General features: G+C 39.3%; 4 protein-coding genes across 4 annotated transcripts; 1 reads left to right on the top strand and 3 right to left on the bottom strand.

Annotated features, from left to right (window-relative positions):
- Nucleotides 1-81: 81 nt before the first annotated feature.
- LOC120289216 (formate dehydrogenase, mitochondrial-like) lies at nucleotides 82-2,192 on the bottom strand. The gene is made up of 6 exons (XM_039303929.1): nucleotides 2,030-2,192; nucleotides 1,694-1,865; nucleotides 953-1,493; nucleotides 692-816; nucleotides 499-611; nucleotides 82-398 (listed from the first exon to the last, which is right to left on the bottom strand). The coding sequence occupies exons 1-6, from the start codon at nucleotides 2,102-2,104 to the stop codon at nucleotides 285-287; spliced, it is 1,140 nt and encodes a 379-aa protein (XP_039159863.1). The 5' UTR covers nucleotides 2,105-2,192; the 3' UTR covers nucleotides 82-284.
- Nucleotides 2,193-6,377: 4,185 nt separating this feature from the next.
- On the bottom strand, nucleotides 6,378-8,376 carry LOC104422606 (formate dehydrogenase, mitochondrial). The gene is made up of 6 exons (XM_010034973.3): nucleotides 8,205-8,376; nucleotides 7,879-8,050; nucleotides 7,196-7,736; nucleotides 6,934-7,058; nucleotides 6,740-6,852; nucleotides 6,378-6,638 (listed from the first exon to the last, which is right to left on the bottom strand). The coding sequence occupies exons 1-6, from the start codon at nucleotides 8,277-8,279 to the stop codon at nucleotides 6,525-6,527; spliced, it is 1,140 nt and encodes a 379-aa protein (XP_010033275.2). The 5' UTR covers nucleotides 8,280-8,376; the 3' UTR covers nucleotides 6,378-6,524.
- Nucleotides 8,377-10,873: 2,497 nt separating this feature from the next.
- On the bottom strand, nucleotides 10,874-13,085 carry LOC104422607 (formate dehydrogenase, mitochondrial). Its single transcript, XM_010034974.3, has 6 exons — nucleotides 12,843-13,085; nucleotides 12,513-12,684; nucleotides 11,786-12,326; nucleotides 11,522-11,646; nucleotides 11,329-11,441; nucleotides 10,874-11,226 (listed from the first exon to the last, which is right to left on the bottom strand). Exons 1-6 carry the CDS (start codon nucleotides 12,915-12,917, stop codon nucleotides 11,113-11,115), a joined length of 1,140 nt encoding a protein of 379 aa, XP_010033276.2. The 5' UTR covers nucleotides 12,918-13,085; the 3' UTR covers nucleotides 10,874-11,112.
- A 5,329-nt stretch (nucleotides 13,086-18,414) lies between these two features.
- On the top strand, nucleotides 18,415-22,194 carry LOC104422608 (protein KINESIN LIGHT CHAIN-RELATED 2). Its single transcript, XM_010034975.3, has 3 exons — nucleotides 18,415-18,621; nucleotides 19,223-21,181; nucleotides 21,736-22,194. Exons 2-3 carry the CDS (start codon nucleotides 19,227-19,229, stop codon nucleotides 21,947-21,949), a joined length of 2,169 nt encoding a protein of 722 aa, XP_010033277.2. The 5' UTR covers nucleotides 18,415-18,621; nucleotides 19,223-19,226; the 3' UTR covers nucleotides 21,950-22,194.
- The last annotated feature ends 2,035 nt before the right edge of the window (nucleotides 22,195-24,229 follow it).

Here is a 24,229-nt window from a genome sequence, read left to right on the forward strand (position 1 = left end):
GTGGAGTGCATCTTGGACTGTGATCTGTCATGCCATCTCATGGACTATAAAGCCAAAACAAAACAAAACTACAGGAGAGAGTTTGCACGAAGAGTACGGTTCCATTCTCAAACAGACCTCATCAATCTTCAAATACAGCACAAACTGAAGATACGCTTCAAGACAGACATTGAAACAACAGCATTACTATGCACACTTATTCAAGATCCTGCAACTTCTAATGAGCTCGACCATTGTGAATTCTCGAACAGAGGAAATGCACGAGCCGAGGAGGCAGGGGAAAATCACCGGTACTGAGGGGCCAGCACACCCTCCTTCACGATGTAATTCTGGAGAGGGAATTCCTCTCCCTTGAAGTACCTATCCAGCATGTCTTTGGTTCCGGCTGCATATCGCAGCTGCACCGAAGCCAAATTCAAAAGCCAGAGCATGATTAGGAGCGAGTCGGTGCATTACTTATTGAAAATGAGAGGGAAGGAGTATGGAGATGTATAGTACCTGTGCATCTGTGGTTGTTCCAGAAATATGAGGCGTCATGGCCTGGTTCGGCATGTACCGCCAGGGGTGGTCCTTGGGTGCTGGTTGTGGGAACCAAACATCACCACTATAACCTGAAAGATCAGACAGATGAAAATCGAACATGATTGGGAAATGACAACTGATTATAACTGATCTTCCCGCAATAGTTTACCTCCGATGTGTCCGCTGGCACAGGCGTCAGCAACAGCTTGTGTATCCACGAGCGCTCCTCTAGCATTGTTGACGATAAGGACACCTTTCTTCAGCTTGGAAATCCTCTCTTTATCAAGCATTCCTCTGAAACATATACCAGGCCTTCATCACATAATGCTCGCAACATATTACAAGAACCTCAAACCTTACATATGGCAAGAAAACTGGGAAACTGAAGCAGACTAACACCATAAACTTCTTTCCATCAAATGATTTTTACCTTGTTTTCTCGGTCAGAGGGGTGTTGAGCACAATAATGTCGCATTTCGGAAGCATTTTATCAAGGTCCTCCTCGAATTTTGCACCAGTCTGAACCTCCAGTTCCGGGTCGATTTTGATGCGGTCGTGATAGAGGAGATTGCAGTTGAAAGGCTTCAATCTCTGTAGCAAAAGCCTGCCAATTCGCCCGGCACCAATGGTCCCGACAGTTTTTCCTTCAAGATCGTATGCTCTGTGTGCTATGCCGGCCACATTCCAGTCCCCATTGATGACCTGATGATATCCAGGCAAAAAGTTCCTTACAAGAATGAGGATTCTCATGAGCTCATCCTCTGCAACCGAAACTACATTGCTTCCAGTCACTTCTGCAACTGTCAACCCTGCCTCAGCTGCAGCCTTCAAATCGATGTGATCGGAACCAATCCCAGCAGTGAGAAGAAGCTGCAAATTCTTCGCCTTCTTGATCCTTTCCGCAGTAACATAGGCAGGGTGAAAGGGGGTTGTTATGAGGACATGAAGATCGGAAAGATGCTTTTCAAGTTCTGCGATGATCAAATTGAGAAGTGAGAAGCAAATCAAACATAAACATGACAAGTTATGGGAACCAATACGGTAATTGTCACAAGCAACAACCACATTAATAATCACCAAGAACGATGAAAGGGGCAGAGATCAGCTAAAACCAAAGGTTCCTGCAGAGCAAATCCACAGAAAAAGACCGTCATTTCTAAAGCGTACTCACCGCAGTCCGGTCCCTCTTTGTCATCTGTGACTATGTACCGATGGCCTTGCGACTCCAGCCAGTCGCGTATGCCCAGACCTCTCTCGACAGTGCCCACGAAACTGGGATTCAACTCGGCATACTCATTGGCCTTGTAGAACACACCCACGATCTTCTTGCTTCCAGCAGTAGACTGACAAAAGCAACCCCAGAAACCAGAAACCACCTATGCATTCAGTAAAGAAGAAAATGTCGAAGCAGAGAAGGAGCATACAGTTCAAATTTCCAGGAGCACGAACGAAAACGCAAAAAAATCATGTGAAATCTTGCGATCGCCCCGACTAACGCGTCACTCACATGGACGCGTCGAGTCAAGTTCGGAGACGAACACAGAGCTCTGATGGCAGACACACCGGCACGCTTCATCGCCATTTCTGAGCCGAGTCGGTTCTCGCGGTCGACGGGTTCGAAGCGATTCGAAGAGAAATTCAGTATCGGAAGAAGAGAGAAAAGTGAATAAAAAAAAAAACTGGTGAAGTGCTGGGAGGGAGACGTTCGATATATAAAGGGGGAAGAGTCGCGAGGGAAAAAGAGAACAACTTCTCCTTCGCTTTCCTGTGATGAGGAAGCGAGACACGCTGGCTTTGGCAAGTAGCATCATCACGTTTTGTTTTTGTTCAAGCGAAAAGGCGTGTCTCGTCCTGGCTTCGGCGAGTTGCATCCTCACTTTCTCTTCATGGAAAACAATCTCTTTTCTGAGCAGTTTTTAAATTCGATAGGTTCTCAATCTTGAATTTGGAGGACGGAATTATACCTGATAATTATACACTAGAATATGCAAAATGGGTGTTAGGATTTATTATTATTTTTTATTTTTGTGAATTTTCCAAGGTGAGTTATCTATAAGAAAATATGAATAACACTTGTAAATTTGCTTTAGATGTAAATGGAGGATATTGAGTGATGATAACACAATTCTAACCTTTAATTTTATTGTTCTCGATCATTGTAACACAATTCCGATTCTATTTGAATTGCCATTGAATCCATTTAAAAGAGAACAAAAGATCAATCTTTGGTGAAAGTTATTTCACTAATTGGGATCGATCTAGTGAAACAGCCTATGTATATGAAATAGAAATCAATTTGGGTCACATGTGGATATTCTCTACAATCATAAAAAAAAAATATATCTGTTAATTCTCGTTGGAAATTAACAGCCTTCGTTCCGGTCACCACGTGGAAATAAAATCCATGTACGATTATTTTACAACTCTGTAAGGATAGTTGTTGCAAATTCTGATTCGTTCTTTCTTCCGCACTTCCTTTTAGACTGTCCGAAGCGGTCATGCAAAATCTGAGAAGTCCTGCCTCAGTGGCTTTTCGGAGTCCAAAGCGGCCACGCTTTTCCGAGCATCGTCTTTTGGGAAAATTGAAAATAACGTCTTTGAAAATTCTCATCAACCAAAACAAAGCTTTACAAGTTTCTTTTGCTTAATCGTCATATTTCATTTGTTAGAAGTTTTCATAAATACTGCATCGAACAGATAAATGAAATAGAAAATGAAAAACTTCTATTCTTCTTATCCGTACTTTCACGTTTTCTTATTTAAACGCCTATGTATTAATTGGTCGAGTCCAAGTCCATTTTTAAGCTCCTTTGACTATGCACCGACCTGACTTTTTTTTTAATATTTTCTCTCTTTTGCGTGATGATAAATTAGTTGAAACAACATCGTTTTAGTCAAAATTTGATTTTTAATAAAATTTTATTATTTTATAAAATTTTATAAAAAGAAAAAAAGGACAAATCAATTATGAGGATCGCGAGACCCTAATAGTAACTGGCAACCCTCCCTTAGATCTAACAAGGTTCGCCAGCTCTCGTCTAAACCTGATTTAGCACTACCAGTACCCCGCTAGCGAATGACCCTTATCCCACCAATGGCTATCCTCAGTCAATTTTGGGGAGGGCTGGTGGTCTATGGGAGGGCCACAACCCTCCCTTGTCAGCAAGGGTTGTCAACCACTAGCTAAGGCCCAACGACCTCAACTAGCTATCCCCTACCCTCGTCAACCTTTCTTGGTGATGGCCTGAGCACTTATTTATCCTTTATGTTTCTTTTTCTCTTTTCTTTTCTATTCTTTTTTGAGATTTGTATTAAAAATCATATTTGGACCAAAATTACATTGTTTTAGCCACATTATTACCATGTCAGTATTTTCTGTTAAGCAAATTGGATGAGGCTAATGAAAGGACTCCATTGTACCAATTTGATAAGTTTCATTTGATTGTTTTTTTGTTTATTTTATGACTCAATTGTACCTTCATTATAAGTTTTAAAATTTCTGATGTACTTATCCTCCAAAAGAAAAGAAAGTAATTGTTGCATTTCTCCTTTCGTCCCATATTCTTTGGGGCATGCATTAGCCGACCCTCTAATCTTGACTCGAGCCAGATAATTTTGACCGGATAAGCAACTTCTTTCGTCGGTGGTCCACTTGCACGTTACACATTCCCACTATGCAGTAATATAAGAACTGCCTCTCTTTCCTAGAAGCAAGAGGAGCATGGGCGGCTTCACACCTTCTCAAGTGCTACGCTTGTGGGAAGGGACCCAAGGAACGATAAGAAGACTTGCTTTTTGTCTCTCGTGAATAAGAGTTAATTGCAGGGTGCTAAAATTTGTGTACAACGCTCACTTTGGTGCCAAAATTTATGTACGGCGCCCACTTTGGTGTCGAAAATTTATTTTGGATAACTTAAGTGTCAACAAATTTGAAAAACGATCATTTCAATACCAATATCGATGAAAGTGGCCGAAAATCTAACATGACACTTTTTTATTAATTTTTGAAATCGACATGGCTCGTTAGAAAGTACAGTGAGTATCTAAACAACAAAACAACACCGTTTGGCAACCCTAAATCCTCAAATTGAGAGAGAGAGAGAGTCGTCTTCTTCTTCCTTCTTCTTCCTCGAAAACCAACACTAGCAGCGGCACCTTTGACCCCTCTTCCTCCTCCTCCTCCTTTGCCCTCACCTCCTATTCTTCCTGCCACTTCTTGCTTAAGCAACAATCTCAGTCTCTCCTTGCTCACCTGGTCGAGCAACTATAATGGTGGCCGAGCGACGGTGGCCAAGCGATGGCCGGCGAACAACGGTGGCCAAGCAGCGGAAACCCTAATTTCAATCCCATATGAGCTATACGGCGTTGTTTCTGTGAGGATGTCCACGTATAATGACAAAACGATGTCGTTTCTTGAGGAGAATGGAAAATGACGTGTTTTAGTCGTTTTAAAGCCACCGCACTTTTTATAAAAATATATATATATATATAAGCCATGTAATTAATCTAGCCGGAATTTCGATCGTTTTTTCTCTGATTTGGCATTTAATGATCCAACGGAAACTTTTGGCACCAAAATTAGCGTCGTACACAAGTTTTGACACCGATAGTGTACTTACCCCGTCAATTGCATACCTAACTTGCTCGGAAAGTGAAAATTCTTAGATTGGAGACCAATAGCAGCGGATTGGTTCTTTCCCTTCTTTTGGACTTTCATGCCTTGATTTGAACCTACGACTAGTCAGTTAACAGTCGATCGCTCTACTACTGAGCTATTGAGAAACAAGAGGAGATTAAATCTCTTAAAGTTTAATTCCCGTTCTCAACTCATAACCAATAAATTAATTCCCAGGAATTTCAATCCTAACGTTTCTTTATCGCCAGCATTTTACTTATTAAAAATGAGCTTAAAGCATTTATTAAGCTATCAAATAATAAAATATTGGATGCATCACGCGTCAAAAATCACAAATTCAGCAGTCAGATGCTGTAGTTTCACGAGCTTAGTGACAATGCATGAATGCACTCGATGACATGGATTGGGTAAATTAAAGTAATTAGCAAAAATTAGAGAGAGAAAAAAAAGGTTACAAGAGAGCATAGCAAAAATATGATAACCAATTTTATAGTTGCCTTAAAGTCGAGAGTGGAAAATACATAATTTTAGAAAAATATTTCTAAAAATGATCATTAGTATCATTTGAAATAATGATAAGTCAATAAAAAAATATTCATTATTGACGACAATTTATGTTTAAATATTTTCATGAACTATGAAAACATTTTTCGTTCATTAATTTATGTATCCGATATAAGTGATTATTTTTAGAAAACCTTTTCCAAATTATTGATTTTCCATGAAATAAATTGAGTCTCAAAGTTCAAATGTTATTAGTGATGCCAAGCATAACAAGAAGCGTTTTGCGTAAAAGTTTAGATATATTTCATTTTTGAGATCAAGTGCTACCATAAATCGCAAAAAACAAAACTTTCGAGATTTGCGTCTAACTTGATTTTCTTTTTGCATTCATACTTTTTTCTTTATAGATAAATGAGGCAATCGGCTCTTCACGAGGACGCTCAATTATCAAAATCCAGGTATATTTCGATATCCAGGAGTCATTTCCTAGCACGCTAAGCTAAGGTTGAAATCATGCTTAGTACGGGTAGTATAGTAACGTCACGCTGGAGCAAATGAAAATTGATAATTATGTAAGGTGATAAACGATAGACTATAATATTCAGTACATTACTGTATGAGTTTTATCCGCTTTTCGTGGATTGCATCTTAGACCGTGGTCTATCATGCCATTTTTGGACTGTGAGCCAAAGCAAAACAAATCTACAGGAGAGAGTTTGCACGGAGAGTACGGTTCTATTCTGAAACAGACCTCATCAATCTTCAATACAGCACAAACTGAAGATCCTGCAACTTCTAATGGGCTCGACCATTGTGAATTCTCCAACACAGAAACTGCACGAGCCGAGGAGGCAGGGGAAAATCACCGGTACTGAGGGGCCAGCACGCCCTCCCTGACGATGTAATTCTGGAGAGGGAATTCCTCTCCCTTGAAGTACCTATCCAGCATGTCTTTGGTTCCGGCTGCATATCGCAGCTGCGCCAAAACCAAATTCGAAAGCCGGAGCATGATTAGGAAGCGCGCCGGCGCGTTATATATTGAATATGAGAGGAAAGGAGTACGGAGATGTTTAGTACCTGCGCATCGATAGTTGTGCCGGAAATATGAGGCGTCATGGCCTGGTTCGGCATGTACCGCCAGGGGTGGTCCTTGGGTGCTGGTTGGGGGAACCAAACATCACCACTATAACCTGAAAGATCAGACAGATGAATATTCAACATGATCGGGAAATGACGACTGATTATAACTGATTTTCTGGCAATAGTTTTACCTCCGATGTGTCCACTGGTGCAGGCGTCGGCAACAGCTTGTGTATCCACCAGCGCTCCTCTAGCATTGTTGACGATAAGGACACCTTTCTTCAGCTTGGAAATCCTCTCTTTATCAAGCATTCCTCTGAAACATATACCATAGCCTTCATCACATGATGCTCTCAACATTTTACAAGAACCTCAAACCTTACATATGGGAAGAAAACTGAGAACCTGAAGCAGACTAACACCATGAACTTCTTTCCATCAAATGATTTTTACCTGGTTTTCTCAGTCAGAGGGGTGTTGAGAACGATTATGTCGCATTTCGGAAGCATTGTATCAAGGTCCTGCTCGAATTTTGCACCAGTCTGAACCTCCAGTTCCGGGTCGATTTTGATGCGGTCGTGATAGAGGAGATTGCAGTTGAAAGGCTTCAATCTCTGTAGCAAAAGCCTGCCAATTCGCCCAGCACCGACAGTCCCGACAGTTTTTCCTTCGAGATCGTAAGCTCTGTGTGCTATGCCGGCCACATTCCAGTCCCCATTGATGACCTGATGATATCCAGGCAAAAAGTTCCTTACAAGAATGAGGATTCTCATGAGCTCATCCTCTGCAACTGAAACGACATTGCTTCCAGTGACTTCCGCAACTGTCAACCCTGCTTCGGCTGCAGTCTTCAAATCGATGTGATCGGAACCAATCCCAGCAGTGAGAAGAAGCTGCAAATTCTTTGCCTTCTTAATCCTTTCCGCAGTAACGTAAGCCGGGTGAAAAGGGGTCGTTATGAGGACATGAAGATCGGAAAGATGCTTTTCAAGTTCTACGATGAGCGAATTGAGAAGTGAGAAGCGAATCAAACACAAACCAAAGAATAATGAAATGGCAGATATCAGCTAAAAACCAGAGGTTCCTGCAAAGCAAATCTACAGAGAAAACCATCGTCATTTCTAAAGCGTACTCACCGCAGTCTGGTCCCTCTTTGTCATCTGTGACTACGTACTGATGGCCCTGCGATTCCAGCCAGTCGCGTATGCCCAGACCTCTCTCGACAGTGCCCACGAAATTGGGATTCAACTCGGCATACTCATTGGCCTTGTAGAACACACCCACGATCTTCTTGCTTCCAGCAGTAGACTGATAAAAGTGCCCCCAGAAAACCATATACGCAGTCAGTATTGAAGAAAATGCTAAAGCAGAGAAGGCATACAGTTCAAAATCCCAGAAGCGGAAACACAAAATAATCACGCGAAATCTTGGGATCGAGCCGGCTAAAAAACGCATCACTCACATGGACGCCTCGGGTCAAGTCTGGAGACGAACACAGAGCTCTGATGGCAGACACACCGGCGCGCTTCATGGCCATTTCCGAGCCGAGCGGTTCTCGCAGTCCACAGGTTCGAAGAGATTCGAAGAGAGATTTCGTATCGGAAGGAGAGAGAAAAGTGCATGAAACACTGGTGAAGTACTGGGACAGAGACGCTCGAGATATATATATATATATAGGCAAAACAGTCGCGAGGGAAAAGAGAACAACTTCTCCTTCGCTTGCTTGGGATGAGAATGTGAGAACGTGAGACGCGCTGGCTTTTGGCAACGTAGGATAGTCACTTTTTTGTTAACGTGAAAGAGGGCGTCTCCTTTGGGCTTTGGCAAGGAGCATCATCACTTCCTCTTCATGGAAAAGAATTTCTCTTTTTGAACTGTTTCCTAATTTGATAGGCTCCGTATCTTGAATTAAGGAGACGGAATTATGCCCGGTCACTACGCCCTAGAGTTTGTAAAAGGAGCGTTGGTTTTTTTATGCGAAGTCCCGCAGCAATTAAGGAGTTTAATTGCATGTAGGTAAGGTTGACTTGCCATCATGGGGCCTTAAGTTATGGAGAGGTCATTGTTATGCTTTTTATACTATATAAAGCCATATGTGATTGTTGCGGCGACGCAAAAATTTATGGAGACAGGACATTGATATGCTTTTTATACTATATAAAGTCATATGTGATTGTTGCAGAGACAATATAATCATAACAGAAATTTATGAATTTTCTGAGTTTATCAATATCTCAATTTTCAAATCTCACATTTCTTACCTTTAATTTTATTATCCTCCATCCTTGCTGTGCAATTCAAATCTTGTCTGAATCTCCACTGAATCTGGAGTCAAAGATCAACTTTCAGAGAAAGGTATTTGGCTGATCGGGTAAATCCCGATTTCTAGTGAAATAACTATTAAATCTATGTAATCAGTTACTTGCGGATATTCCCTGCAGTGCGGTTGAAATTCACGGCCTTTGATCGGTCGCCACGTGGAAATAAAATCCATGTGATTATTTTCCTCTCTAATGATTGCCCTTGCAAGATCTGATTCGTCCTCCCTCACTGGCTTTTCGTCGTCCAAAGCGGTCGCCCCTTTCCGAACATCGCGTCTTTTGGAAAAATTGAAAAGAACATCTTCAAAAAATTTCACGAACCCAGCGGAGCATTTTAGGTTTCCTTTGCTAAAGCGCCAAATTTTATTTGTAAAGAAATTTTTCATAAACGTTACATCGATCGAAAAAAAAAATACAAAGCCTATCTACTTAATTTTTCTAACAAGTCTTTCCAACTCTAATTCCAATCAAATTTAGCTGACTCAGCCATTACACGAAGCAGAAATATCATGCAGATTTAATGGGAAAATTTAGAAAAGTTGCCAATTTAATCCTAAATTTTCTAAACATTTTGACTTAGTGCTGATTTAATCATTTTGGCTAACTTTGATCGGATATTACTGACATGGATGCTAATTAGCTTACGTGATACAACCAATGTTAACATTAACAACTTTTAATAATTTTTTTCCTTTTTATTTCTTTTCTTTCTCTTTCCTTTCTAAACATTTATGCAATCAACTAGAGGCAAGATCGGTAGAGGCTCTCGCCCTTGCCAGATGCTGAGGTCGGGCCTCACCAATGGTTGGTAAGAGCCTCCCCAATGGCCAGTGAGGTCTAACCTTTGGCCAATTGCCGAGCCAGCGACTAGTTGGAGGAAGAGGAAGGAATAAAAAAGGAAAGAGAAAGAAAGGAAAATTAAATAAAAAAAAATTTGCTAAATATTAAAATATTATTATTCACATTAGCTTTGGTTATGTCACGTAAGCCAACCGGCATCCACATTAGCAATATCAAACCAAAATTAACCGAAATGACTGAATCAGTATTAGGTCAAAATGTTGAGAATTAAATTGGCATTAATATAATAAGTTTAAGACTTTTACACTTTTTCCCGAATTAAACATATGGGTGCTCACATGGACTTGCGTGAAAACATGTAACCAGCGAATACAGCAATTATGAAGTGGATGAAATCCAGATGTTGTGGAACATCACGCTGGCAAAATTTTATTCATGTCACGCCACGTCGGCCAGGTTTGGTAAATTAAAGTAAATCTATAGCAAAAATTTGAATAAAAAAAAGGCGTTAAAAGACTAGCAAAAATATGGTGAACCTATTCTATGGTTACCTTAAAAATTGCGATATTCAGACTGCATTCCTTTGGTGAAAAATGAATTTTTTGAATTTTTTTCTAAAAATAATCTTTAATATAGCTTAAAATAATAAGTCAAAGAAAATTGTTTTCATTATCGACAATAATTAATATCTAAATATTTTCTTGAATGGTAAAAATATTTTTTGTTTATTAATCTTTGTAATCGATATATGTGATCATTTTTTAGAAATCTTTTCCAAGTTATTGATTTTCCGGTGAAACAATCTGAACCTCAAAGTTAAGATATTCTTAGTGATGCCAAGCATAACAAGAAGTGCGTTGCATAAAATTTTAGACATATTTTGACTTTGAGATAAAGCATTAAATCGCAAAAAACAAAAAAGATTTACGTCTCACTGATTTTCTTTTTGCGTTAGTCATTTCCTAGCACGTTAAATTGATTATTATTTCTATATCAGTACATCGCGATATGGACTACAAAGCCACTTGTGGACAATAAAAGCCAAAACAAACGTTGGTGTAAAACATAAGTACAGGAGGAAATATGCATGAAGAGTACAGTTCCGTTCTCAAGCAGACCTCATCACTTCAAGACAAACTTTGAAAGAGCAGCATTATTACACTTATTCAAGATCCTGCAACTTCTACAACCTCGACGATCGCGAAAACACGAACAAAGGAAACTCCACGAGCCGAGGAGGCAGGGAAATCACTGGTACTGAGGGGCCAGAACGCCCTCCTTGACGATGTAATTCTGGACTGGGAATTCCTCTCCCTTGAAGTACCTATCCAGCATGTCTTTGGTTCCGGCCGCGTATCGCAGCTGCAACAAAACCAAATTCAACAGCCGGAGCATGATTAAGAGGCGAGTTGGCTGCGCTTTTTATTGAAAATGAGAGGCGAGGAGTATGGAGATGTATACTACCTGGGCGTCAATAGTTGTGCCAGAAATATGAGGCGTCATGGCCTGGTTAGGCATGTATCGCCAGGGGTGGTCCTTGGGTGCCGGCTGCGGGAACCAAACATCCCCACTATAACCTGAAAGATCAGACAGATGAAAATTGAACATGATCGGGAAATGACGACCGATTATAACTGATCTTCCGGCAATAATTTACCTCCAATTTGTCCACTGGCACAGGCGTCGGCAACTGCTTGTGTATCCACCAGCGCTCCTCTAGCATTGTTGACGATAAGGACACCTTTCTTCAGCTTGGAAATCCTCTCTTTATCGAGCATTCCTCTGAAACATATACCGTGGCCTTCATCACATAATGCTTGCAACATTTTACAAGAACCTCAAACCTTATATATATGGCAAGAAAACTGAGAACCTGAAGCAGACTAACACCATAAACTTCTTTCCATCAAATGATTTTTACCTTGTTTTCTCAGTCAGAGGGGTGTTGAGCACGATTATGTCGCATTTCGGAAGCATCACATCAAGGTCCTCCTCGAATTTTGCACCAGTCTGATTCTCCAGTTCTGGGTCGATTTTGATGCGGTCGTGATAGAGGAGATTGCAGTTGAAAGGCTTCAATCTCTGTAGCAAAAGCCTGCCAATTCGTCCAGCACCAACAGTCCCGACAGTCTTTCCTTCAAGATCGTAAGCTCGGTGCGCTATGCCGGCCACATTCCAGTCCCCATTGATGACCTGATGATATCCAGGCAAAAAGTTCCTTACAAGAATGAGTATTCTCATGAGCTCATCCTCTGCAACTGAAACGACATTGCTTCCAGTGACTTCTGCAACTGTCAACCCTGCTTCGGCCGCAGCCTTCAAATCAATGTGATCAGAACCAATCCCAGCAGTGAGAAGAAGCTGCAAATTCTTCGCCTTCTTAATCCTTTCCGCAGTAACATAAGCAGGGTGAAAGGGGGTCGTTATGAGGACATGAAGATCGGAAAGATGCTTTTCAAGTTCTGCGATGATCATTGAATTGAGAAGTGAGAAGTGAATCAAACATAAACATGACAAGTAATAATCACAAGCAACAACCACATTGATAATCACCAAGAACGATGAAATAGGCAGAGATCAGCTAAAACCAAAGGTTCCTGCAGAGCAAATCTACAGGGAAGGACATTGTCATTTCAAAGCGTACTCACCGCAGTCTGGTCCCTCTTTGTCATCTGTGACAATGTACTGATGGCCTCGCGATTCCAGCCAATCACGTATGCCCAGACCTCTCTCGACAGTGCCCACGAAATCGGGATTCAACTCGGCATACTCATTGGCCTTGTAGAACACACCCACGATCTTCTTGCTTCCAGCAGTAGACTGATAAAAGTGACCCCAGAAACCAGAAACCACATATGCAGTCAGTAAAGAAGAAAATGCTGAAGCAGAGAAGGAGCATACAGTTCAAATTTCCAGAAGCAAAAGCACAAAATAATCACGCGAAATCTTGGGATCGCGCCGACTAACGCGTCACTCACATGGACGCCTCTAGTCAAGTTTGGAGACGAGCACAGAGCGCTGATGGCAGACACACCGGCGCGCTTCATGGCCATTTTCCAAGCGGAGCGGTTCTTGCAGCAGTCCACGGGTTCGAAGTGATTCAAAGGAGAGATTCAGTATCGGAAGAAGAGAGAAGAGTGCATGAAACACTGGTGAAGTACTGGGAGGGAGACGTTCGATATATATAGGGGGAAGAGTCGCGAGGGAAGAGAGGACAACTTCTCCTCCTGCTTCGCTGAGATTGCTTGGGATGAGAAAGTGGGAACGTGAGGCACGTTGGCTTTTGGCAAAGTAGCATCGTCACCTTTTGTTCACGTGAAAGAGCATTGTCTCCTTTGGGCTTTGGCAAGGAGCGCCCTCGCTACCTCTTCGTGGAAAAGAAATTTCTCTTTTTGAGCAGTTCCCTAATTCGACAGGTTTCTACTTTGGATTAAGGAGAGGGAATTATACCTGGTAATTACACCCTGGAATTTGTAAAAGGAGGGTTTGGTTTTTCTTTTTCTTTTTTTGTGAATTTTCTGTGTGAATTATCTGTAATAGGACATGAGATAACACTTGTAAGTCCGCTTTAAATATAGTTAGATGATGAAAAATACTTGAGTGATGATAAACTCTTATTACTCGCGGGATTTATAGTGGATTTATTGGCACCACAATTGAGTGCCGTGGATGATTTGGCTCGTTGGAATATCCGACATGGCATTAATTGAGTTAAGTTTTGTCTTGCAAAAATGCTATATACTTTTCTTATATAATTATACTATTGTTTACATTAAAAAATGACCTAATCGGTGTCAAGTTCAATTTGGTTAATGATAAGTTACCAATAATGAAGATACTTGTTGATGACATAATGATTATCGATGACCACGAGTATGGCTATTGACATAAAGTGACGATCGGTCGACGATCAACATTTGATATATTTGGCAAAGCACTAAATTCAAGAAAATGAAGAAAGGGGACAAAGTAAAGATAGAAATTGAAGACGGTGATATGAACTGATGGTTAAATCCCGTGACAATTAAGAGGTTGTCATCGCATGTAGGTAAGGTTGAATTGTGATCATTGGGCCTAAAGTTAATTATTACAAAAAAGATAAATAAAAAGGTAATAAATCAAATAAAAAAGAAATTAAAAAGGTAATAAATCAATTAAACATCTTGGATTTCTATTAACAACACATTTACAATTAAATATTTTTCACACTTCCAGTCGTGAATATCAATAAGCAAAATGAATATAATTATCAATAGAAAGAGTTGAATAACAAATTTACGTACTTAAAACTTTAATAAATTCTGCTCAAGTCATGGCGATCCAAGTTCTCAAAAATAAAAAGTATGATTATCTCGTGAGTAACTAAAAATGAATTTTATAGTATATTGGATTTGTTTAAAAATTGCTTTTTTTTTCTTTTTGTACAACCCCATTTTTTCACCATGCCAACTTTTAAAATTTTCAATTAAATTCAGTAATTCTTTGAAGTCTCATTAAATTAAGTTAAAATACACGTGTGGGTTACTAATTTGACTTTGCAAAAGAATTGAGTTTTATATTTAAGTAGTTATTTTAAGTATTAAATGGGCTAAGAAGGAATTTTCATTTTCTTTATGAAAAAAAAATCATTGATATTTGAGAATTTTTTATCAAGATTTGTAGTTCAACCGGTTGCCCATTCCCATTGGATGGGAATTTATGGTCCACAAGGCACCGGATAAAATCCATGTGATTATTTTACTCTCTAATGATTGCCGTTGCGAAATCTGATTCGTCCTTCCTCACTGGCTTTTCGGAAGCCTCCATAGCCGTCGTGCCTCTCCGAGCATCGTGTCTTTCGGATAATTTGAAAAGAACATCCTTAAAAATTTTCATGAACCCAACGGAGCCTTTTAATTTTCTTTTGCTTAAGCGCCATATTTTTGCTTGTTAAGAATTCTTCATAAACACTACATCAATCAAATAAACGAAATACAAAGCGATCTGTTCTTATCCGTACTTTCACGTGTTTCTTTAACCAAGCCTACGTACTTAATTTTTCTAATCAAGTCTTTCCAATCCTAATTTCGATCAAATTTAGTTGACTCAGCCGATGTAAAAAAAATACTAAATTTATTGCATTTATGCCAATTTAGTACTAATCTTTTTTATTTTGTAAACATTTTAATTCGATGCCAATTCAATCATTCCAGCTAATTTTACCCTAATATTACTTATGTGGATGTCGGCCAGCTTTCGTGGCGCGACTGACACTGACATGGATAACTTTTAATGATATTTTTCTTTTTCTTTTCTTTCCCTTTCCTTTCTTTTTTTTTCCTTCCTCTTCCTCCAGCGAATCACTAGCTCTGTGATTGACCAAGCGAGGTTTGGTCTGGCCAATCTTGCTAGCCACTAGCGAGGCTCTCACTAGACGCCAAGGTCAAGCCTCACCCATGGCTAGCAAGAATGAGGCTCACCAACCTAGCATGAAGCCACCTCATAGCCTCTACCGAGGGCAAGGCAAGAGCCTCACTAGCCTCATTTGCCCTCGGCTTTGGGCAGTTGCCAAGCTAGCGACCATTGACCAAATTGGAGGAATAGGAAGGAAGAAAAATAAAAGAGAAAGAAAAGAAAAATAAAATAAAATAAAATCAATAATATTAAAAAAATTATTGAAAGTTGTTCACATCAACTCTAGCAGTGCCACGTAAGCCAACTAGCATTTGCGTCAATAATATCATGCCAAAATTAGTTGAAAAGACTGAATTAACACTATGTCAAAATATTTAGGATTAAATTGGCACTATTAAAATGTGTGTGAATAAATTTGCATAAATGCAACATGTTTAGAACTTTTATGACATTTTTCCTCGAATTATACACACGGGTGCTCACTTGGACTTGTGTGGAGAGATGTAATTGGCATACACGACATTTATTTTAAGCGATAAAAACAATTATTTTAAAAAAAATACATGATATGGTAAATATTTGTTTAAAATTGATTGTTCTAATGCTTATAAAAATAAATGAACAAAGGAAATAAACTTTCATTGTCTTAAAAAATATTCAGTTATAAATTGTTGTCGATGAAATACTTTTCATTAATTAATTATTTCAAGCAATACACATGATTATCTTTATAAAATTAATTTTAAAATTATTCATTTTTCGTATCCTAACTCACTTATTAAGTAATCAATTAGTTATGATGCACTGGCTTGTTCGCGTCGTATTTGAAACAAGTGCTTCGAGAATCGATGGGTTGGATGCACAGGTCGACACGACTATTATAATTTGATCATCTTTTAATATATAAAAAAAAAAAAAAGCAATTAGAAAAATCTGAACGAGATCGTGCATGGGTCCGAATGATAATTCTCCGAATCTACATTTGCCGACCAAATGGATTATTGCGCGCATGCTTCCTTGATTTCAGGAGCAATTTTAGCTGCTAATCAGGTGGTCCATGTTGCTCTATAATTGATCGTCCTTTACGTAGTAAGTCCATCCTACTCTAGCAATTTCTCCTTTTACTTGGGAAATAAAAAGAATCAGTGCTTATTAGTAATTTGACAAATTCGCAGTACATGTTGAAATTCGCAAACTTAGCAGTCAGATGTTGTAAATTGACAAGCTTAGCAACATTATAAAACGAATGGGCACAATGACATAGATCGAGCAAATTAAAGTGTATCAATAGCGAAAATTTATTAAAAAAAAAAAGTTAAAAGACTTGATAGCCAGAAAAATAAAAAGTTGGAGAACCAATTCCATAATTACCTTGAAGTTGAGATGTTCTTAGTGGTGCCAAACATAACAAGAAGCATTTTGCATGAAGATTTTATGGTCAGACTACATTAGAATTACTTATAACTTGTAGATTATAATGTTGTGGTCGAGTGTTATCCGACCTAGTTTTCAAGCACGAGGCTACATTCACATCCTTAATCTAGTCAAAGGTAGCCCATCTATGTTGGAACCAGAGGATACAGAGGATAATGTGTTTCGATTTATGAGATTAAACACTTTAAGCACATCTAATATTGCATCACCAAATCAAGATTTACAATAACTATTACATGCAATGTTTTCGTTGCAAGCAAGTTTAAAGCTCTATTTGTTTCATTAAAACTGAATTATTTGAAAATATTTTTCTGAAAATGATCAATTATATCATTTACAAAAATAAATAAATAAATAAAGCATTTTTTTTATCTTCCAAAAAAAATTATAGACACAAACTATTATTGATTATAATAATATTTCTCGTTGGATAATTATATCAAGAGATACAGTTTTAGAAAAAAATTAATTTTTTTTTTTTTGAAAAAAAGGAGCCTAAAATTATGATCCAAAGGTTTATATATATTTATATAATATAATATAATATAGTATAGTATAGTATATAGATATTTGTTTTTGCTCCATCCTAATTTGCGTCCGGGTGAGATCCAGCTCACAAGTGGTCATCGAGAATGGCTGACTTCCCTTTCTCTGGGCCCACGTGTCCAGCTCAGCCGAAAGCCCACGAAACATTTTGAGAAGCCCTATTAGGCTTTGTTCCCGATGAAGATAAGACGTGGTCCACGTTATTTTTTCTTTACCTTATCCTCTTTATCAAGAGAATATATCGCTCCGACTCCGAGGGAACTCGTTAATAAAATTCAAGTATGTTTCAATATTTAACTAGTCATCTCCTAACACATCAATTTCGTTGATACTTTTTTTTGTCAGTACCTCTTTTTTTTTTAGATGGCACTACAAATACATAACACGGTATAATTGAATGAGAATTTTATCGAATTTTTACATCTTATGTCTCATTTAAAAAATATGGTCACGCACTATGTCGGGATGCTCAGTGTATTCCATAATAATCAAAATCCAAGTCGAAAGTCTACAAGCAACATTGCCTAGAGCAATTTAAAAAATCAACACCGTATTTTATGTGCATACTAATAAATAACATTAGAACCTCATATTTTGTGCATGTTAGATAGTAATGAGATGCTGGGCATGAAAAAAATTCATAATATATCGGGTGATAAACGAATTTCAAACTGGATTCCGACTAAAAAAGTTTTCACAAATTCTTATTCATTTCTTTGTTTACATTACTCTTTTTTTTTTTTTTTTTTTTATAACTTATCACGTCAAGATTAGATTTTCATTCACGATACATAATATCTACTTGATTTACCACATGGCAAGTACATCAGCAATTGTAGATAAGACAACATTTATATCCCCTCACGCTTCATCCGGGATGCGCGCAAATCCAAAGTAGTGTCTTTTTCTAAGCCAGGTTGCCTAAGTCCTACGTCAATAAGTTTGTAAATATTTATTAACTTTTCTTTCCGCCCTTCCCTTGGGAAATTGGGGATGTTGCCGTATCCCACGTGGCGCGTACATCGACAGCCCAGCTGTTTCGCTGGCGTCGAAAAGCCGTTAACCGCCCCCCCCAACTTGCGACGTCCCAGCTAAAAACACACGCACCACCAGAGGAAATACAGAGAGAGACAGAGACAGAGACAGAGACAGAGAGGTCTCTTTCCCTCCCTCCCCCTCCCTCGTTGCTTCAACTTTCCGGCTCTCTCTGCATCTTCACGCCTCTGCAACTTCTTCATCACTCTCTCTCTCTCTCTCTCTCTCTTCATCTCCGCATTGCCCCGTGCTCGAGCCCCATCTCTCCCCATCTTGCCGCTTCGTCTGAGCTTGCTTGCACGCGCCGTCCGTAGGGAAGTCCTCGGCTCCCGTCGTGCATCTGCGAAGGTACGGCCTCCCTCGTTTCTGTCCCTCCACCTTCTGTGTCGCCGGAAGTCGCTGCGAATGCGAACCGCCCTCGTGCTTCGATGGGATTGATTGATGTTTATCTCCTCTGCATTTGGTTCTCTGTTTCTGGGTTGTTCGCGAGTTTTGGGACGAGTTCCGGGCGTGCTAATGGGCTGTGCGTGCGGAATTGAATCTCTAGGTCGAGTCCCTGGTCATGCCTGGCTCGTGATTCCGCAGGGGAATGTGCTTGGTTTATGTTGTTAGCTGTCGAAAGACAGGGATGAGATTTCAAGTCATGATTGGACCCTCGATGCTTTTCATCTGATTTTTTTGTGATCCTTTCTTCAGTTGCTAGGCAGCCGCCTTTTGATTGTTTGACGTGACCACTTTAAATTATTGTGTTTTAGATGTAAGGTCTAATTTACACTGAAGAATATCAGTGGCTATGCCTTGGTATTCACTCTCAGCCCAATTTGGAAGAATTTAAGCATTAAGGAGAAAAGTTGCCTGAAATTTTTCTTGCTAAATTATGTGTGCCTTACTTCTCCTACATTTATTCCTAATATACTTAAGTTTATTAAGCGGATTGATTGGTGTTCAGCGAAATGCCTGGATTAGCCACTGAAGTTGGAAATGAGCATAGCACAACAGACGAATCCAGTGGAAATACTTCATCTTATAAGGAAAGCTACACCCAGTTGAGGTCTCCAAGAAGTCCACTAAGTCCACACAGTCCTCGAAGCGATTCCATTGATCTTTATATCAATCATGTGGTGGACATCTCCATCGAGCAGTTGTATAACAATGTGTTTGAAATGCAGAGCTCCGATCAATCTCCCTCCAGGTCTAGTTTTCTCTCATATGGTGAGGAATCAAGACTTGATTCGGAGTTGGGCCATCTTGTCGGAGACTTCGGTGTAATGGAGATGATGAAGGATGCGGTGCCAGAGAGAAGACTGGAGGATAAAGATTGTGATGGCTATGCAATAGAAGGCATTGATCTAACCGATGAGAAGATTGAAATGAAAGGTAGATACCAATCTTCAATTAAAGAGGAGCAATCATCACAGGCAAGTTCTATGCGCAAAGTGCCCAATGAGAGACCTCCTACTGGCAAAAAGAATGGGAAGCATGCAAAAAGAACAAATAGTTCTTTTCTTAGGAGAAAACAGAGAAATCTTGGTTTACTTGGGGTAAAGTGTCACACTATAGAAAATATTCTTGATGTGGGACTTGACGATGCAGACATTGGACCCTATTTACTTAAAGGAATAAGAAATATGATTGCTACTGGAGCTAAACCCCAGAAAGCTCTTGAATTGGCTCTTCGAACCGTGAGCTCGTATGAGGAGCGAGTCAATGACAAGCCTAGTTTAGGATTGGTTATGTGTTTGCATGCTTTGGCTGCAATATACTGTGACTTAGGTCAGCATAGTGAAGCAATTCCAGTTCTCGAGCGCTCAATTGAAATTCCAGCTTTAGAGGATGGTGAAAACCATGCGCTTGCTAAATTTGCTGGGTGCATGCAGCTAGGTGATACATACGCAATGATTGGTCAGATGGAGAACTCGTTACTGTTATATACAGCCGGTTTGGAGATCCAAAAGCAAGCTTTGGGAGAGACAGACCCTAGACTTGGCGAGACATGCCGTTATATGGCCGAGGCTTATGTCCAGGCATTGCAATTTAATGAGGCTGAGAAGCTTTGCCAAATGGCTCTGGACATCCACAAGGGAAATGGTTCTACTGCTGTCCTGGCAGAAGCGGCTGATAGGAGACTAATGGGACTTATCTGTGACTCCAAAGGTGAATATGAGTCCGCTCTTGAGCATTATGTTTTAGCAAGCATGGCCATGGCATCAAATGGACAAGAATTGGATGTGGCTTCAATAGACTGCAGCATCGGAGATGTATACCTGTCACTCGCTAAGTATGATGAGGCTGTTTTTGCATACCAGAAAGCACTTAAAGTCTTCAAGTCGACCAAAGGAGAGAATCATCCCAAAGTTGCTTCAATTTATGTGCGTTTGGCGAAGTTGTACCACAAGATAGGGAAGTTCAAGGAATCCAAATCCTACTGTGAGAATGCACTTCATATTTACAGAAGGCCTAATCCGATGATGCCAACGGAAGAGATTGCCGGTGGCTTCATCGAACTTTCTGCCATCTATGAGTCTATGAATGAGTTGGAGCAGGCACTCACATTGCTTAAGAAGGCTTTGAAAATACATGCTGATGCCCCTGGCCAGCAAAACATGGTTGCAGGAGTCGAGGCACAGATTGGGGTTATTTATTATATGATGGGAAAATATTCCGATGCTTACACCTCCTTAAAATCTGCTGTTTCAAAATTCCGGGCCAGTGCAGAGCAAAACTCTCCCTTGTTTGGAATTGCTCTAAACCAAATGGGTCTATCCTGCGTGCAATGTCATGCAATAAACGAGGCTGCAGAACTCTTTGAAGAAGCAAGAAGTATTTTGGAAAAGGAATATGGACCATATCACCCTGACACTTTAGGCGTCTGCAGCAATTTGGCTGGCACGTATGACGCAATGGGCAGGTAATGACCATTTGTTTTTAGCTTTTCTCATGATTCTAGCCTCCTTATTTGTTGTTCTGCGATCTTGTCTCCATAGCATCTGTCCTTTCTGGGCCAAATCACTTGTGTCAGAAGAACTTGGGGACAATGACAGAGAAACACATCTTCCCATACGTGAACATTTCGGATTTTATTGGTTGCGCAACTTGCTGTCTGTCATGGTTCTGCAGTGAGACGTGATTTGTTTTTCCTCCTCTTCTTCTGGCTCTTTTTTCCTCTTTTTTCCTTTTTTCCCTGGTTTTTTGGTTTGAGGGGGTGGGGATGAAGCAAATGGAATGTATTTTCTCAAATAGATTTATTGTCGTCACCGAGTACCTTGAAAATGATAGCTTAAATTAGGTTTAAATTGTTTTTAATTAACTTATTGGCATTTCATTCGCACTGCTGCTAGTTTTTTTATGTATGGAATCTAGTTGACAGTAGAATTAGGTCCCCAAGAGCATTTTGTTCTATGATTTATTCTTTCCCTAGAGTAGTTCCCCACTGTCTGCTTACCTCACTAACAATCTGCACAGGTTGGACGATGCAATTGAAATTTTGGAGAACGTTGTTGCCATTAGACAGGAGAAACTCGGGACGGCAAACTCTGATGTGAACGCTGAGAAGCAAAGGTTGGCTGAGTTGTTGAAAGAAGCTGGAAGGGATTCGAGCAGGAAGTCCAGGCCCCTGGGAACTTTACTCAATGCCGACTCTTGTATCTTAGAAGAAGATGGAGTCGAGGTACTGTGATTTTGACGATGTACATTCTTTCATAGGCATGAAGCAAAGTTGAGAGAGGAAATGCATAGGCCATCTACTTCCGTTGAAGAATTTTTACAGCAAAATAAAGAGAATAAGAAAGCCACACCCTTCTGTATACCTAGCTTGGTGTGGGCTTTTGGGCATGTATAAGGTTTGATGTTATACGTCCTTTCAAGGAGCTGTTGATATTTTCTTGATAGTAAATAAAGATTGGTCAGGATTTCATTCCCTCATGTTTGTTGGAAAGGGCAAACAGGTACTTAGATGGCTGTTCCACTGCCAGTACAAATCGACCTACATTCACCTCTACAGATGACAGACAGACCTTAATTCTAGCTAATGTTCAGTGTTTAAGGGCTTCGCATTCTAGTACTTTTGAATTAGTTTTGTCTTGTTACTCTTCCCCGTTAACGTACTAAATTTGTCTAATCAAGTCCATTTACTTTCGTGAATTTTATTAATCAAGTCTTTCCGACACTAATGCCGATCAAATTTAGCTGACTTACCCATCGCACAACCTTTTAATTGCATAGTTATGATCGATGAAGTACGGTTGGTCGTGGTCTGAATTAAAAAATTAAACAGAAGGAAGAAAACAATGGGAAGGAGAAGCTTGAGTTCTTCCCTTGACACTTGCTTCAGCTTTTTCTAATACGTTGCTTTCGTAATACAGCCAGTAACGATAGCAAAAGATGAGCTAATCATGGCAGAAAAGAAAGAGGGAACGGCGAATTTAGCCAAGGATGGGTATCGAATGATAGTGACAGCAGACCAATTGCCCAAAAGGGCTTTATAGTGCACATTTCTTGGGTAGGCCTAAGATGGTCAGATAAGATGAAATCTGTAGCATGCTTCATATTTTTCTCAGAATGTGACTTAAACATCAGGTAAACTGGCAGGCTAGTAAAAGTTAGTAAAAGATATGAGAATTTAGTAATTAAAAAAAATCGCCGATAACAAACATCAATAAGAGCAAATAATGCAAAACTAGTTTGTAACTTGATCGGAAAAAAAAAATGTTATTAGTCACTCTAATTTAAGTTGGTGATTTACTAAAAAGAGTTGGTAAAGTCGGTAAGCAAGAATAATAAAAGTGGTGGAACAGTTGGTCAATTTAAGGAAACACAAATAAACATTTCTAAGCTAGTCAAATACAATTGGCAACGCAAAAGTACTGGGTGATCTAGTCATAGAAAAGTTGATAAATCACTAAATGCGTGTAATAGCTCTTGTAATTGAAGCTTTTGGTAAGAAAAGTAATTACATTTGGCAAATGATAAAATAAGTCATTTCTGTTAGAAATAAGACAATTTTTAATTAAAGAAAATAATTAAATGTCGATATTTAACTCAAATAGGAGATGATAAAGTTAAATTAGTTGATAACTTGATTGGAGAAAAATTGATAATTACTCTGTTGAAATTGATAATTTCTAAAAAGTGTTTATAAAATTAAATTGTTGGCAACAAGGCAAATGAAAGTGACAACTCCATAGAAAAGTTGATAATAATTTAAAAAGAAATAAATTGGTAAGCAGCTCAAAGAGAGTTAGTAAGTCATACTAACAAAGCTTGATAATTACCTATACTAGTTGATACATTTACAGGCATTTGAAAAAGGTAAATACAAGTCTGTGGATATTAAGAGAAGTTCTTTTTTGTAATAGATACAATAAATTTGTACTATGAAAACAACTAAATAAGTGATGGTAACTATCTCAAATGAAAGTAAAAAGTCTCAATAATAATACCGACGAGTTTTATCTTAAGCGATACACGTGTTTTCATGATGAATTATTACCCTCATGGAAGGTATTGAAGAGTCATGCCGAGTATTTTGAGGTTATAAAGTTGTTATTGGTACGAAGAAGTGCAAATTCAGTTGCTCATTGTGGGGTAATGAAATGAAAGAATTGATTTGGCCACGTACAGAAAAAACAGCGTTATTTGAACTTTGACAAGATAAATGTAAGGCTTCAAACATTAGTAAAATATGAAGTAACTCTTTAAGAGGTAGTGAAACAGATCGTAGTGCCTAAGCACTATGATTTCAAGATTGACAAGTTAGTTAGCAGGATGATTTCCTTCTCGAAAGTTAATTAACAATTTTCTGATATTTTTAAGTAAAGCAGCGCGAGCAAGAACTGTGGCTCACGCTCTGATTTATTCACAATATCAAAGTGCCGAATCCTCATATCCCAAAACCCTTCTGGATATATAGCTTGAGGCAAAGTTGAGAGAGGTTATGTATTTCCGTTGAAGAATGTTT

This window comes from Eucalyptus grandis, chromosome 10, assembly GCF_016545825.1.
Source record: "Eucalyptus grandis isolate ANBG69807.140 chromosome 10, ASM1654582v1, whole genome shotgun sequence".
Lineage (NCBI taxonomy): Eukaryota > Viridiplantae > Streptophyta > Magnoliopsida > Myrtales > Myrtaceae > Eucalyptus > Eucalyptus grandis.

Bases quoted from the DNA above. Each gene is read 5' to 3' on its own strand.
- LOC104422608 (XM_010034975.3), top strand. From the start codon at position 19,227: ATGCCTGGATTAGCCACTGAAGTTGGAAATGAGCATAGCACAACAGAC. The intron at 21,182-21,735 runs GTAATGACCATT...CAATCTGCACAG, and splicing joins ACGTATGACGCAATGGGCAG to GTTGGACGATGCAATTGAAA.
- LOC120289216 (XM_039303929.1), bottom strand. From the start codon at position 2,104: ATGGCGATGAAGCGTGCCGGTGTGTCTGCCATCAGAGCTCTGTGTTCG. The intron at 1,866-2,029 runs GTGAGTGACGCG...TGCTTTTGTCAG, and splicing joins ACTTGACTCGACGCGTCCAT to TCTACTGCTGGAAGCAAGAA. The intron at 1,494-1,693 runs GTGAGTACGCTT...TGATCATCGCAG, and splicing joins CAAAGAGGGACCGGACTGCG to AACTTGAAAAGCATCTTTCC.
- LOC104422607 (XM_010034974.3), bottom strand. From the start codon at position 12,917: ATGGCCATGAAGCGCGCCGGTGTGTCTGCCATCAGCGCTCTGTGCTCG. The intron at 12,685-12,842 runs GTGAGTGACGCG...CACTTTTATCAG, and splicing joins ACTTGACTAGAGGCGTCCAT to TCTACTGCTGGAAGCAAGAA. The intron at 11,442-11,521 runs GTAAATTATTGC...CTGATCTTTCAG, and splicing joins TGCCAGTGGACAAATTGGAG to GTTATAGTGGGGATGTTTGG.
- LOC104422606 (XM_010034973.3), bottom strand. From the start codon at position 8,279: ATGGCCATGAAGCGCGCCGGTGTGTCTGCCATCAGAGCTCTGTGTTCG. The intron at 8,051-8,204 runs GTGAGTGATGCG...CACTTTTATCAG, and splicing joins ACTTGACCCGAGGCGTCCAT to TCTACTGCTGGAAGCAAGAA. The intron at 6,639-6,739 runs GTACTAAACATC...GTTTTGGCGCAG, and splicing joins GCACAACTATCGATGCGCAG to CTGCGATATGCAGCCGGAAC.